The 16513-nt window shown below is 37.0% G+C and overlaps 1 protein-coding gene across 3 annotated transcripts in view; it reads left to right on the top strand.

Moving 5' to 3' along the window:
• The window catches only part of RALGAPA1 (Ral GTPase activating protein catalytic subunit alpha 1), a 238317-nt gene that overhangs the window by 212102 nt on the left and 9702 nt on the right, over positions 1-16513 (top strand). For all 3 annotated transcript variants that reach the window (XM_042445432.1, XM_042445431.1, XM_042445430.1), the window contains one exon: positions 12082-12206. In XM_042445432.1, coding sequence (XP_042301366.1) covers positions 12082-12206 — 125 coding nt within the window. The remainder of the gene's footprint in view (positions 1-12081; positions 12207-16513) is intronic.

The raw sequence follows: 16513 nt of genomic DNA, 5'->3' as shown, positions 1-16513 counted from the left end.
GAAGAGATGGTTAAGAGGTGTTATGATAGCCCCGTTTAAGTATTTGAAGGGGTGCCACATTGAGGATGGAGCAAGCTTGTTTTCTGAACACAGAACAATGGATGGAAGCTACAGGAAGAGGGATTCCACCTAAACATTAGGAGGAACTTTCTGACAGTAACAGCTGTTCAACAGTGTAAAACACTCCTTCAGAGTGTGATGAAGTCTCCTTCTTTGGAGGTCTTTAAACAGAGGCTGGATGGCCATCTCTCACGAGTGCTTTGATTGTGAGTTCCTGCACGGCAGGGGGTTGGACTGGATGGCCCTTGTGGTCTCTTCCAGCTCTATGATTCTATGAAGTGTATGAAAATGAAGTGAAATGATCTTAAGTTTATTATAGTCAGCCTTCATTCAGCCTCAAATCAATGGGCTTCCCCTACACATGTTTTGTGGCACACCCTTTTACTCAGATTTTGGGATCCATGACCTCTAAATCTTCCTTCCTTCTTTTTTGTGGCCTACAGTCCATTGTTTACAGTGCACACAGATGTAATGCTTATTCACACAGTACTTTAAGGCACTACTGCATGTGTCCCACATGCACAAATTCACTTTTGCCCATGTCTACTGGATATAGCAATTAGGCCTTGTCCCAAAAAATTGTAGCACAATTTATGCCTGTTTATGTCACTATCAAGATGTTGGCTGTCATGTTTCTGCTGTTGTACTATTGTAGGTCACAAATCCTTGCCAGTCAATTGCAGTTTTGAGCTAATTTTCAAGTGTTTTTGATGAAAACTATTAACAATTGCACAAGGGTTTGGTTCCAGGAACCACCACCCTCCAACTATAGATACCAAAATCTGTAGATGCTCGGATTTCATAATATACAATAATGTAATAAAATGGTGCCCTATATAAAAAGGCAAAATCAAGATGGGAGAGGGTGTTTTGTTTGTTTATTTGTTTGGAGGGAGAGATATTTTCAAGCTGTGGATGCAGAATCCATGGATCAGGAATGCTAGCTTTAGCTGTTGACAACGTATATGAGTCCAAAACACCCATCCCTGTTGAAATGGAACAGCATGCACTTCTACTAGTGGTTGCTAATGCAAGTGAATGTGTATAGTATGCTATCATGTAAGACTTAACTTTAACTGATGGAAACATTATTAATTATCAGTTGTGTTGGTCTTCAACAAATTCAGTTCTTGATTCACACACACCCCAACTCACCATTTAATTTAATGTTAATATGACCGTGCAAACCCACTGGGTGAACTTGGGCAAGTCACAGTCTCTTAGCCTCAGAGGATGGCAGTGGCAAACGCCACTGAAGATAGGGTCACCATAAGTCAGAAACTACTGGAAGGCATACAACAACAACAAATGGTCCACTGATATTGGCTAACACAAGATGTTGTACACAACTTGAGAGAAGTCAGGTGTATGAAATTACCATCTGATTAAACCTGTGGATTGACTTAAAAAACTGTAATTCACATGAGCTCATATTCAAGTTATTTTGAGATAGAAATCTTTTTTCTTTTTCTTTTTTAACCCGTCTTCCTATTTGTACTGGAAGATGGGCTTTGAGAACTTGTCATCCACAAATGGGTAGAACTGATAGGTTAGCCTTTTTTCCCACTGAGAAAATAAATTTCTTGTCCACAATGCCATGATCTTGCTCAAGTGTACAGGGCTCCCTTCAGTTAAGAGTGGATATTCTGTTCAGATGTTTGGTTTTAGAGAATTAGATAGAATAAGCAATGGTCAAAGTAGAGTCTGCTTAAATTATTGAGAAAATACATTAATGTTCTATTTCATAATGGTAATTCATTGAATGCCCATTCTTCCTCTTACAGCAGGGCAGATTATATTTAAGTCAAGATTAATGGATAGATTTTGATGTTAAAATCCAGTCTCTGAACCTGCCATTCCCTAGAGGCATATAGTGCATTAGTTTAAACCAATATTCAGCTTATCATGGATACTATGACACAGTCTTAAATGACGATTTGCTGTGCATTGTTGCTGCTTTCTCAGGTAATAAAATCACTATTATGTATTCTTGATCATTACAATATTAAATAGAAATGTAATCAAATTATTGCACATTTAGATACAGATAGCTCTTAAGTAATTGTCCACTGTAAAATTTCTGATTTCCCCCCTCCTCTTGCAAGGACTGTCAGTGTGTATGTTCAGTAAAACTGGATACGTAACTTGGCTCTCATTAGATGAAGTAAAATATCAATTTCTTCTTTTTTAAGCTTTAGTTTTTAATCCAAAAATTCAGATTTCAAACACTTGCTTTTTCTCACCATCATCCTTCATTCACTTACTTAGAGACTAGTGGGAACAACTGTACTGCACTATTATAGCACTATTAATCCACTTTTGTTGCTATGGCTGCCTCCTGTAGCATTCTGGGGTTTAATGAGGCCTAAGAGCCCTCTGTCCAAGAATTCTAAATGCCCTTCCCTAAATTAAAAATCTCAGGATTCCACAGAAGGCAGCCATAGCAGTAAAGGTGGAATAATAGTGCTATAACACTGTAGTGCAATATTATATGTTGACTGCTGGGTTGGGAAAGGAAAGAAAAGGATAGGCTCCCTACCTGTGGGAAAAGTGAAAGCAACCAATACATCAGTCCTATCTGTGAGGATTTCAAGCATGCTTGGGCTCTAGGCAGGCAGCATTATTTTTATTTATTTATTAAAATATTTTTATCCTGTGCTTTATCTAAAGATCTCATGACAGCAAGTTTTAAAAAAATTAAAGATATAGTAAATAGTTACTGAATTAAAAAACAATTAAAAAACAATTAAAACAAACTTGAATAATACAACCATAAAGTATGTACAGCCTGGACATGCATTTTAGCTGGCTTCTCCACAAAAGTTGAATTTATCCCTAAGAACCAACCAGACACATGGTATAAGCATGTGGTGGCTGCTAATATATCAAGAGACTAATCCAACCATTCCATACTCTGGTCATATTATATCTGTCAGTTTGCATGTCCCTAAAGGGCACATACATACTGTACTTCAGCATGATTGAACAAAGTGCCAAACGGCTATATGTGTGTGAGAGATAGTTTCACATCGACAAGAGAAAGTACATAGTAATCCTCTTTTGCATTAGCCTCCTAGCCTGAGGCCTGCCATCAGCAACAGAACAATACACAAGCAAATCACTTCTGCATTCCCAGGCTCACACAATACATATATACCCAACTTTTTCCAAGCAAGCATTCTCTGAAGATGTCAGCCACAGATGCTGGCGAAACATCGGGAAGAAACTCTTCTAGAACATGGCCACATAGCCCAAAAAACCCACAGAAAACTATGGATGCCAGCCATGAAAGCCTTCGACTTTACATAGTATTGTTTTTGCCACTTGAAAGCCAATGCCAAACTTGAAATTCAGTACTGAGATCTTAAAACAATCTCCTCTGAACTAATATTAGCAAAATCATGTTGTATACTTTGAAGTAAATATGGCAAATTAGCAATTTGCAACATGTTCTAAAAGGTGTCATTTAAACTGCTGGACTTAGGGCTGGAACAGACAGCCTGGTAAAGCCAGCTTCTAGCCGACTTGGTGGTGTGGCATTTAGACACCACTCACCCTGAAGCCGGCAAAAAGCCGGCTCCAGCAGCAAAGCAATGTTTTTTCCGCCCCAAATAGGAGCAGATTTTTTCCTCTTCTATTTGGGGTGAAAGCTGGCTGGATTGGGATGCAGCATGCGGTTGCCGCGGCCCCCACCCAGCTTACTCTGGTACCCAGCTCCTCTGGTGGAGGAGCCCTGGTGGCGCAGTGGTTAAATGCCTGTACTGCAGCCACTCACTCAAAACCACAAGGTTGCGAGTTCAAGACCAGCAAAGGGCTCAAGCTTGACTCAGGCTTGCATCCTTCTGAGGTCGCTAAAATGAGTACCCAGATTGTTGGGGGCAAATTAGCTTACTGTTGTAAACTGCTTAGGCGGTATGAAGCAGTATATAAATGAAGCTTGTTTGTTTTACTCAGAGGCAACTTGAAGTTGCCCCTCAAAGCCATCCGTTTTGGCCCTTAGTTACACACCCATTCCATGAACTGGAATTCATGGAACAAGTGGTACTTCCAGTGGTACTGGACGACTTTTGCTTACAAATGCTGTCAGCACAATAATTCAGCTACTCTTTCAAAATATAAACTCATTTTCATTCTGTTTGTCAGTGGATTATGTAAATTTTGAAAAGTGCTATGCAGGGTTTTGTGTTTAGTAGAGATGGAATGGAATGAAAATTCATCAATTTCCTTATTGAGGTTGAATTGAGAAGAAAAACAGCACTTCAAATGTTTCTGAAAATTGTGCACTTTTTGAGAACTGCACAAGAGTTTGATAAATTGCTGCTTTGCAGTATTAACTTCCATTTGGAGACTTTACTATGCACAGAAAACTGCAGCTTTCTGAGGAAAAATCTCTCACCTGCTTAAATTGTTTTTTGCTGGCTTCTTGGTGAAAGTGCAATATATACAAAATTAAATTGCATGCTATACCCCAGTACAAACAACATAGTGAAAAATTCAACATTATCGCTGCAACAGGGAAAGAAAATCAGACCAGCTGAAGGTTCAAATATGTAGTTTTGTTGTCCAAGGGGACTGTTTTCTGCTCAGAATTGTTTTCTTACAAGGAAAACAACAATGTTGCATGACAAAAATCTTGCAAGAATGCAGTAGTTTTACCCAAATAAATAGGCACATGGTTTGTACAAATTTTGTGAAAAATCCAATCATACCCAAAAAAGGAACATGGTTTTGTGTACAACATTTCTGTTCCCTGCACATTTTTGTCATGTAATACTTTTGTTGTTCAGCATTGCTATTTGTTGTGTAAAAATGCAGTATTGCAGAAATCGTACTTGTGGCTATCAGGAAACAGTCTTTTTCTTCAAACACCACTATTTGAAATTTGCACAATTTCATTTCCATTCCAAAAGCAGCACAGTTCTCAGGAGACTATGAAAACTCCTCTTTTCTGAGCAAGATCTACCATGGAAAAGTTACATTATTTCTCATCATTATTAGGGTAAAAACATCTGGAGTATCTTGAACTTACGGGACAAAAAATTGTTTCATTGATTTCAATAATCATTGGGACTGGGGGGGGGATTAGATTTACCATCCCTAGTCCTTAGGATGCACTCCTGAAATTTGCTTGTTCAAGTGGTTCTAATTTATTAAATTGAAAGAATTTATTTCCTTGTGGTTGTAATTTATTAAATCAAACTACTGTATATACTTGTCTATAAGTTGAAAAATGTATGCCCAAAAATTGAGCCCAAAATCTCTGGTTGACCTATTTATGGGTCAGTATGGTAATGTGATAGCAGCTCTTTCAGATTTCCCCATGTGATGGGGAGAGCATTTTCCTTCTCTCTTGAGCCAAGAAGAAAAAGTCCTGGGTGACTGATTTCTGTTAAACAAACAAAGTCCTTCTCCCACTGCACCGGCTACCACTGTCTGGGGAGTGAAGGCTAAAACCAAAGCTGAAACAATTGAAGCAAAAAGCATCAATTAGAATCCCTCTTGCTGTGTGCACACATACACACACTGAAGGAGCGTCGAAGTTTTACCCTCTACTTATCCATGGGTCATGGCAAAACCCATAATTTTGGCCCCAACTGATACATGAGGTCAACTTATAGTTGAGTATATACAGGTAATTTATTTCCTAGTTTATCACTTCTGATTGCCACTCATCAATAATCTTAAGTGTCGGTGAAGTCAAGTTCTGTGGTATTTATGGCAGTATTTTATTTTAAAAAACAAACTCTGGCAGAGAAACTTGAATATTTCATATCCACTTTCTTCATGCAGCACTTGTATATTACATGGTTAAGTCTGTAATGTACTCTATATTTTATCTCACTCCAGCTTCCATTAATGGGTTTCTATTTGTACTGATGCGCCACCTGTTATGGATTTTGAATCATCTGGCAGCTCGTGGAACTAAGATAAAGAAGTACCAGGTGTCAGTCCTGTTTCTTAATTGATACTCAATATAAACTGCATAGCCTTGGCAATATGGTTGTAGGAATGAATTAAAACCCTGTATTGTTTAATCTTATTGATCACAGGCTTTATTGAACCAACAGTAATTGACTGTATGGAAGAATTCAGCCCAAGAAAACAAAACAAAAACCTTGTGTTGATTGTGTGATGAAGGGTATCCTTAAAATACACCTTAAAATTTTGGAGCCAGCGTGGTGAACTGGTTGAAACACTGCAATGCTGGAAACCAGGGTTCGAATCCCTGCTTGGCCATGGAAAACCTGCTGGGTGACATCAGGCAAGTCATACTCTCTCACCCACAGAAGAAGGCAAAGGCAAACCCCCCTCTGAACAAATCTTGCCAAAAAAAGTTCCATGATGCATTCACCTTAGGCTTGAGCAATACCAGTTTATTCAAAAGTAAACCTTATTGAGTTAAATGAAACCAATTTCCAAATAAGTATTCCCAATATCGCCATATTAAATCAGCAGTAATAAGTATATATTCTCCTATTTTAACAAATAATCTAGAAGCTGTAGAAATAATAACTAAACCTTTAATATAAAATAAAAGTAACCTATTGTTCTGTCAAATATATTGTTTAAATATACGTATGTATTCTTAATTTTTAAAAAAAAACCAATAAAAATGACATCTGTTAGTTGGATGCAAGTGGTTTCTTCTTTTTTCAACCAGTAAAGTTTGGACTCAAATCTGATGTAATTAAAATTCTTAATTAAATATTGTCAGATTCTGTATAAGCATTATGTTAATTCTGCTGCCTTTAACTGGTTGAATGTTTTAATTGTGTTCAGGTGTTAATGGTTTTATTGTGCATTTTTTTAAACTTGTTATTGCTTTGGAGAGCACCTTGAGATAAACATGGTAAAGGGTGATAGATACATCCCTTAAATCAATAGTTTTGGTGGTGGTGGCTGTATGAGAACCAAGTCACTTAGGTGCAAGATACGTAGATCAAGGTCAGGCAAAGTCTTGGTCAGGCATTTCCCCACCAGGACTCCCTGGACACAGGAGTCAGGGAATGCTTAGCCCCACCTCTTTCATTGTTGCTTTCCTCAAATGGAAAGCAGCATGCCTGAAAAGGAGAAGTTCCCATTTGTGTGGAAACATTTAACACAATCAAGTTCCTTGGTGTTCCAGGGTTCTCACTTACAAGGAAATCTGCCTTGTGAACAGGACCTTATTTTCAAACATGTCACCTTCCATTGGACAAAAATGTTGCTGGAGGGGATGGACTTAGATGCTCGTTTGTTCCTGTGTCCAGGAAGGTGTTGGGAGTAATACCTGAACAGAGCTAAACTGTTGCAAAGAAAAATCTGTAACAGGCTAATTTTCACTTATCACCATTTCATCTACAAGATGTAATGAAGCTTCTCAAAATAGTGAGGAACTGGCAAATTAATGTAGAATAAAATTACATTTAGGGAAAAAGACAAGATACAAATTTGATAAATAAGTTGGTGAGAAGCATGTAATGTGAATTCCTCAGTGCTTTTCTTTTGGAAATCCTTACATGCCTGCCAGTGCCTTTGAATCTTTGAAGTATGTATGTATCTACTTCAAGTCTTGTACTTGAAATAGATGTTAAAAAGGCAGTCTCAGTGTAGTCAAGCCCACACTTGCATCACACTTTATAACAAGAAGGTCAAGGAAGTCAGTGCAAGCACTGTTGTAGTGGTCTATGTTCCCACCTCATTAACAGACAAGCAGACCCCACAGAGCATGCAAGTCAGTAGCCAAGCACTGAACATAAAGTCACCTTACAACTGATGATTTGCAATCTTACTGCCAATGGTGATGTTTCAGTTGTAATTTTTGACGAATGTGAGCTACAGATTATACTGACTTCAGCTACTATGGTGTATATTCAGTCGATACAATATGATGCTGAAATGAAGTTTTTTCAGAATGACTGACAAAAGTTTTGTTGGATAAACACGGAATGACTTTGCAGGTGTGTTCTGACTATAGAGTTCTTAGATTTCTTGCCCATTTTATCTGGTTGTGTGAAAAGAAGATCTATATTTTGATTATTTTCTTTAGGTAACCTTCCCTATGCATTCCACTTTTGTAAGAAAAGATGGATCTGTCTTTCAAAGTTAGCACCTCTTAAAATGTTGTATACTTCCTTTCTTTGGAACCTACTCATTTAAACTGGAAACATCAAAAGCATTAACTTTGCTTCATTTCTCTCCTATTTGTGTATATATGGTATATATAATAAAATAAACCTCAAAGGTTCCATTTAGAGACCTCTGAAACAGGAACATTTTTAAAAGCAGGTAGGTGTCTCCACCCTGCTTTTCATAAAGCATTTTACCCATTCAAACAGACTTTTAAAAACAGCTTGTTTTGATAGCAGGCTGTTCTCCTGTGGGCCTTCAGCCTTTGCTTCCTGGCAGCACCTTTGGTGCGAAAAGAGAGTGCTCAATTGGGAGACTATCAGTGCCAGCATGCATAGAGTGATAAGTTAACACACCACTGGGAATTTCTGGGGCCCACCAAGATACTTCACTTCTAATGTGCTAACAAGCTCATTTTTCTACCTCTTGCCTCTTCAGTTATTTTTTTTCCTCAGAAGAGCTTAGAAGTTGAGTGCATCAGGCATAATGAAAAGCTCTGTAGGAGGGAGAAGCAATAACCCAATTTTTCCCTTTTCAGCCAAATAGAAAATTAGTTTCTGGTAATACACAAAGGCCAGTATTTTTTGTGCAAGGGGCACTGCTGTGAATCAAAGGACTCTATTAACTGCAGAAAATTCAGCAGCTGTGAATCTCCCCCAATGGAAAAAAGTGCTTTTCAACAAGTTGTGAGATATGTAGTATTATTTAGACTTCAACCATCAGTTTCATCCTCTACCACTTATATACAGCCTCTTAAAAACTGTGCTATATTACTTTCCTGTGTTAAGGCTCAATCTTGTGTATGTCCCACAACCTAAGAACCTTCACAACAAAGGAGTTTTCTATTTCTCCTTGTCCTAATGTTGCTGTTTATGATATTTTCGGGAGCCGTTTTTGGACTGCTATACTGTTTTAAGAGGACAGACAAGAATAATGAATGAATATGATGATGATCTGTGATAAGAATGGCCTTGATATGGCTACCTATTGAAATTGAAAGCATGTGTATTCACACTTGTTCGTTGTGGGCAATGAACATTGCTGAGTAGTCCACTTAATTATTGAAATAGTGGAAAAACTGAGGGTTTAATATGTGTTCTTCTACATTTACCCCTACAGTCATAAGATCTTTGTTGATCCTAATACTTTGCACTTCCCTAAGCATCCAAACTGTTTATACTATTTCATATAGCGTGTTAGTGATGAATGTACCTATAATATTCCAAAAAGAAATGCAATAGTTATGTTCAGCATTTAAAATAGATCAGTTAAAGACTAAGATTTTTTTATAACTGAAAAGCAAAGCTTAGAATAAGAAGGCATCATATTTGTCAAAGAAGAAATTTTTGCAGGGTATGAGAATGGGAGACTTATTCATTAGGAAGCAAGGGAAGGTAATGAGTGTAGAAAGTGTATGCTCTTCAGACAGATTAGTATAAATATTTAAATTATCCCTGGCTTATTATATGATGGAAGAATAGTACATATACTACAGGATCACATTCAGCAGTCTAATTGTAGATTCTTAAAGATGGGAAAGGGGGGGGTGCAAATTAAGGGTGTTAAAAAGAGATAGTCAGAACTGTTCCATGCTGTCTCCCAAAACCAAAGTAGGTGAAGATTATACATATGGAAAAAGATCTTGGAAGAGTGGAATGGGGAAATTATCCCAATGGAGTGTTTTGTCCTCAGGAGAGATAATAGGTTCTGAAAATAAAAAGGTATGTATTCTTGCAGCTCAGTTTCTACTTTTCCACCCTAATATCCTGTTCATGTTGAAAGGAGGCTGCCCAATCATGTTTTCCATTCAGCAGATATACATTCAGAGGGGCAGTGTTGTTTCTCTCAGACCCAAGTACACCTACATAAACACACACACCACAGTGGCTGTTGTCAAACATCTGGAGTGAAGGAAAGCTAAAAGTGCTTAGGACAGCAGGAATGGTGTACCAAGATTCTTAGACACATACCCATTATTGTTTCTAGAGAAGCATGATAGCCTCTCTTTTTCCAAAGAAATTACCATGTATTTCTTGTGACTTTCCACATATTTCAACTTCTAATTTTTTGAAAAGCTTGCAGAGTGATTCCCCTGAGAGAAATAAATTTCAATGATATTGGAAATCATTATTCATATATAAAATAAAAACATGTTTGCAAAGATTTATGTTATTAGATAATAATTAGATTAAATTGATTAGATTCATAATTGGATTAATTCAGTGAGTTGTATCACACAATACAAATTGTATGAGAAAGGTAGCTGATTTTTCAACCAACTATATCCGCCTATGACACTAAGCCAGCATGGTGTTTTTTTCTTGATAATTGTATGTTGCTGCCTGCTGTTCTACATTTTGACAGCCATTTCCATAGTTGCTTTCATGAACAGCAGAAATATTCTCTCCCTTTCCTGCTCTCTCTGTGTTAACAGTAAAACCAGATCCTCTGGAACAAGAAGCCTGGAGAGGGTTCTTCAAAAGCAATAGCACTTCAAGATACCAGTCACTTGTCAATAATATCAGCTGAAAAGGATGTATAAGACAGAGGAAGAAATGCAGTGCTTTGCCATTGATGTCCTGTAGATACTTTCTTTACTAATGCTCAGGGATGCTATGAATTTTCTGTAAATACACCTGCTATTTTCAGTGGCATAAATTGACTGGCTATTTTCCCTTATATGCTGTTTTATTTGTTTTAGAATTATGTAAAGAGCCATGTTGAAGTCAAAGGGTTTTTTTTTTTCATTCTGAATTACGACCCTTTTTATACTTAGGATTTAGACAGCAAGGCTTCAGTCTCATACTCACTTACATGAGAATTAAATCCCAAAGAAGTAAGTGCTTTTGTTTTGAGAGGACATACATAAGACTCTTAAATCTAACACTCTTAAATCTAACACTAAGAATGCATTGACTTTTAAAATATTTTTTGTTTAGAAGATAGCATACAGTCATTTAAGGTTAGTATGAGAGAATCAACATTAGCATGAAATGATATTTTTAAGTGCTTTGCCTTACCAGAACTCTGATATATAATAGAAATACATAGTGTAGAAAAGCTTGTCATTGTTCAGGTCAAACCATGAATAGTTTTCCTTTCCCATAGGTTCAGTGAACAGATTTAGATTTAGTCCATCCCAAATCACATTATAATTCTGTGAAAAGACTATTAAATATTGTCTGTCACATTTACAACTGCAGTTGCTTCCAAAGAGAACCATCTGTTGGGGATGCTTTGATTTGGATTTCCTGCATGGCAGGGGGTTGGACTGGATGGCCCTTGTGGTCTCTTCCAACTCTATGATTCTATGATTCTATGAACATTATTGGAAATATGGCCCAGCCATCTCATAGATGGAAGAAAGTGGATCTTTACCTGTTTAGACATAACTCACTTCTATCAGAGCCCAAAGATACTCTTCTTGTTCCTGCTGTGATTGGCATTTTTGTTAGACAAGTATACAAGAACTACCTTTTGGGCAGCTTCAGAAGATTGGTGTCTGTTGATCATTTAGAAAGATCTCACATTAAACACTGGGGTATTTATGCTTTCTTTATAGTATGGGGATTTTGAGTGGGAAAATGTTTATTTAACAGAAGAATGTTAACAGAGTCAATACAATATACTAGGATATTCTATGTATTTGGGTTGGGGAGATGTAAACTGTGAATTGGAATACTGGCACAATGTATGAATCTGGCTTTCTAAATATACTCTTATTTTTAAGTGTAATAATGTTTATATTTTAGCCTATCTAGAGCAGAGAGAGGGCTAAACATCAGCATTAAAAACATTTAAAATATTTTATGGATTTGCTAAAAAGAAAAAGAGATTTATCACTGATCAAGATTTTTGCTGTTTGCTTTATTCTAAACTTTACATTGATCCTTAACATATACATAAAACTAGCTATGAGGAAAGAGCTCGGTATCTGCAAACAATTGTTCAGCACCATCTAGATCCATCAACTTTTGAAGATTATGCAGCTCAGGTTTACTGTCCAGCACCATGCCACCATTTATCCTCTGAAAATGGTAAGAAAAAAATACATACATTTCTCTTTCAGTCCAAAAAATGCAGTATTTTTAGGTAATATTTTGACCATGTATATTTTAAATATATATATATTATTTTTGTTTCCATATTTAGGAAGTTGCATTTCATGCTATATAATTTGATCCTTTGTCTACTAAATCAAAGCCATCTTTGGTTGTTGATCTATTAAAAACCATCATCATATTTACATTACTTGTGAGTGTTCCTAAATCTGTAGATTGATCTTTGTAGCTATTAGAGCTACCATAACTGCAAGAAAAATGTCTTGTTATCTGTGGTTTGGGAACTGTGAAAGCTTTTCTGTTGCCATTAAATTTATATAGTTAAAAATGAATGTCTTCATGGTCATTTCCTGCAGGAAATGTTTTGAAATCTTATATAAGATACTGCATTTTCAGTTACTAATAAAACAATAATCACTGAGAATATAAGTAACTCTCAAGGCCTACCTGTACAAATTATTTCTTGAACTCTTGATGATTATTTCATTTATTTCCCCTCTTTAGATCATTAAATATCAGTTCTGTTTATCAGAAGGTAAGACAAAGTGTCCAAAAAAACCTCTGTTCTTATTAATCTATTACTAAAGCACTAAGCTTATAACCATGTTGTATTCAAACTTTCCTGATTGCCCTTATTTTTACTACTAAAAGGGAGATAAATTCACACTGATTGAGAAATTACCACTACATTCTCTTCAAGTTTAGTCTTTACTAACCCCAGGTCTGCATGAAACACTAACACTGTGGTTCTGGGATTAAAGTAACTAATGGGAGAGACATCTGTTGATCTAGTAACCCTTGATTGTGTCTGACCTTTTGTTTCTCAGCATGAACAAATAGTACTGGATGGCAGTTGTGTGCTTTGTACCCTGTACTGTCTGTCTTTGATGTTAGCAGATACTTTATAAATTCAGTATTACAGAGAATAGGACAATAACTTGTTTGTGGCTGGTTACTTTGCACTGTCAAAAGATTTTTTTAAAAAATTAAAATATTCCCACTGGTACTACTTACTCACCTCCTTGCAATAGAGAAAAGTCTCAAAGTTCTGTTTGGTTTTTCCTTGAAAACAACAGATGGAAATTCAATGACACCAAAAGAAAAAAAAATGTATGTAACATTTCAATTTGTACTGAGATTTAAATAAACTAAATTAATAATGTGTATAGTCCTAAGAGGAGAACCTAAACCCATTTACTTTCTTTCAGTGCTAAATGCTTTTACATGAAAAGTAAATAGAAATAAAATAATCACACAATATAAGGAATGTGTAAATGAAAGGCAATAAAAGCCTTTGAGAATGGCATATTTAAAAATAAGACAAAAAAAGTTAAATACTTTAAAGATAAGTACTATTAAAATGTTAAAATTATTTGTTTAGAAAAACCTGTTTGGTCTTCTTCAGTTAGGTCCACCAGCAAGTAATAATAATAATAATAATAATAATAATAATAATAATAATTTTTATTTATAGACCGCTATTCCGCAATGATCATAGCGGTGTACAGTAAAATTGCAATACAAAAAAAAATGTTAGGTCTTTATATTGGGAAATGATTTTCTTTATTAAAACATCCTCAAATAGAAATAGAAAACTGGTTTATTAAATCTAGAAACTTTTAAAAAAAACTAAGACATATGAACTCCATAAAGGGGTAGACATTGTTTGTTTTTATGTGGAGGAATAACTGGAAGCAAAAACAAATCAGCCAATAGCTAAACATTTGCATTCATAAAATGTTGGCTTATATAGTGTTAGCCTGGTAGCTATCATGACACGTATTAACTGGTAGCAACCGTTCATGGCTCAAAATTGAGTCTTCCATATTTGTTGCCTAATATCCATTAAAAGAATGGAAATTGAATATGGCATCTTCATACATTATGAGGGATATCACTTTTCCTAACAGACAGTGCAGCTCTCTGAACAGGGCAGTCTAAGAGAAGTGCCCATAGTGAAGAGCATGATGATAATGAGCATTAGGGTATTTAACACTAAAGGATGCATTTGTTTGGTTGGATCCAGATTTAGTCATATTCTCAGTAGACCACTTAATTCAATGGGACCTGTGTTAAGAATCACTAATGTAAGTCCTATTAGTTGCAATGAATTTATTCGAGAACCTAGATGGTAGGTATAACTAAATCTAGAGCCAATGAATTAGGTCCATGCCTTTCTAAACTTATAAATACTTTTTTCATAATTTTTTTTTATCATAATGGGCTGTTTGGAATTGCAGTACATCATCTGGAGAGCCACATGATTCCCATCCTTGCTTTAAAGAATATGCTATATTCATGATTTCTTGCTGTTCATTTAAATACGGTGGACTCTCCCAGTCCACAGGGATTCAGTTCTGGGGCCTATAGCAGATGGGGAAACCATGGATGGTCATACATGGGCAGTGACATGCACATGTTTGCATCATCATGTCTGTGCCTACACTCTGCCATTGAATAACATGGGGCTTGACAGGCCATGGATGCTGTAGTCTGTGGATCACTAGCCCACCAATGCAGCTGCCCACTGTAATTCCTATTAGTAAGAGTGCCAACATCCTGTTCAGACTGCTCTCCAAAAGACAGATTCTTAATTTTTGTTAATTGTCTTAGATATAATTAGAAGTGCATATTCAGAATGGAGAGAGCTGCATAAAGTAGCCTAGTGTATTGCAGCACAAAATGACAATATAGTGCGCCTGCATCGTATGCGGGCACGCCTTATGCGGCCTCCAGCATATGCTTGTAGCCATGCCGGAAGAAGTGGTGCTGTGTGCCGGAAAAAGTAATGGCTCATGCGCCCATAGCGCACGGTGCGTGCTGCCACGAGCACAAGCCCCATTACCTTTAATTGGGCTTGAGCAAACGCAGAATTTCCCTTACGCAGGGAGGTCCAGAACAGATCCGCCGCATAAGGGAAGGGACCACTGTATAACTATTAATGATATATTGGGTGGTGTGCACAGAGGGTAAGTGCATAAAACATCTGGTCACTTGGAAATACAAAAGGTTTAAAACTGGTGTCAAAATTTGGATAACATGAGATTTGCATTTGAACGTTCTGTGTAGGGTTTTAAATGAGCTACTGGGACAAATTTCAAAACAAAACAAATGGGTCATGCCACAGAAACCTAATCTCTTTTTTTTATATAAAATTACCAGCTTGGTATATGAAGGAAATGCTGTGGATATAGTATATCTTGATTTCAGTAAGGCCTTTGACAGGGTTCCCCATGACATTCTTGCAAATAAGCTAGTGAAATGTGGGCTAGACATAGTAACTGTTACATGGATTTGTAATTGGTTGACTGGCTGAACCCAAAGGGTGCTCAACAATGGCTCCTTTTCATCCTGGAAAGAAGTGACCAGTGGGGTCCCACAGGGTTCTGTCCTGGGCCCAGTGTTATTCAACATCTTTATCAATGACTTGGATGAAAGAATTGCAGGCATACTTATCAAATTTGCAGATGACACCAAACTAGGAGGAGTAGCTAATACCTAGAGGACGATCAAAATTCAAAATGACCTTAATAGATTAGAAAGCTGGGCCAAAGCTAACAAATTGAATTTCAACAGAGAAATGTAAGGTACTGCACTGAGGCGAAAAAATGAAATGCACAGATATAGGATGGGGGACACCTGGCTGAATGAGACTACATGTGAAAGGGATCTGGGAGTCCAAGTAGAACACAAGTTGAACATGATTCAACAGTGTGATGCAGCAGCTAACAAAGCCAATGCAATTTTAGGCTGCATCAATAGAAGTATAGTGTCTAGATCAAGGGGGAATAATAGTGCCACTGTATTCTGCTCTGGTCAGGCCCCACCTGGAATATTATGTCCAGTTCTGGGCACCACAATTTTAAAAGGACATTGAGAAACTGGAGCGTGTCCAAAGGAGGGTGACTAAAATGGTGAAGGGCTACAGGAAAAGAGATTCTACCTCAACATTAGGAGGAACTTCCTGATAGTAAGGGCTGTTCGACAGTGTGTTCCTCAGAGTGGAGTGGAGTCTCCTTCCTTGGAGTTCTTTAAGCAGAGGCTGGATGGCCATCTGTCGGGGATGGTTTGATTGAGTTCTTGCATGACAGGGGGTTGGACTGGATGTCCCTTGTGGTCTCTTCCAACTCTATGATTCTATGATTCATCATTTGGAACAAAGATAGGTAGTCATCAATATCCTTCTGAGAAATTAAACCACCAACAGCTCAGTTGCATGCTGGTTTACACTGATGCAAATCTCACTATTTTCAGTAGGGTGTTGTCATAAGTAAGTATGCCTA

The sequence above is a fragment of the Sceloporus undulatus genome, chromosome 1, assembly GCF_019175285.1.
Source record: "Sceloporus undulatus isolate JIND9_A2432 ecotype Alabama chromosome 1, SceUnd_v1.1, whole genome shotgun sequence".
Lineage (NCBI taxonomy): Eukaryota > Metazoa > Chordata > Lepidosauria > Squamata > Phrynosomatidae > Sceloporus > Sceloporus undulatus.
This window is presented reverse-complemented; position numbering and strand designations above follow the sequence as displayed.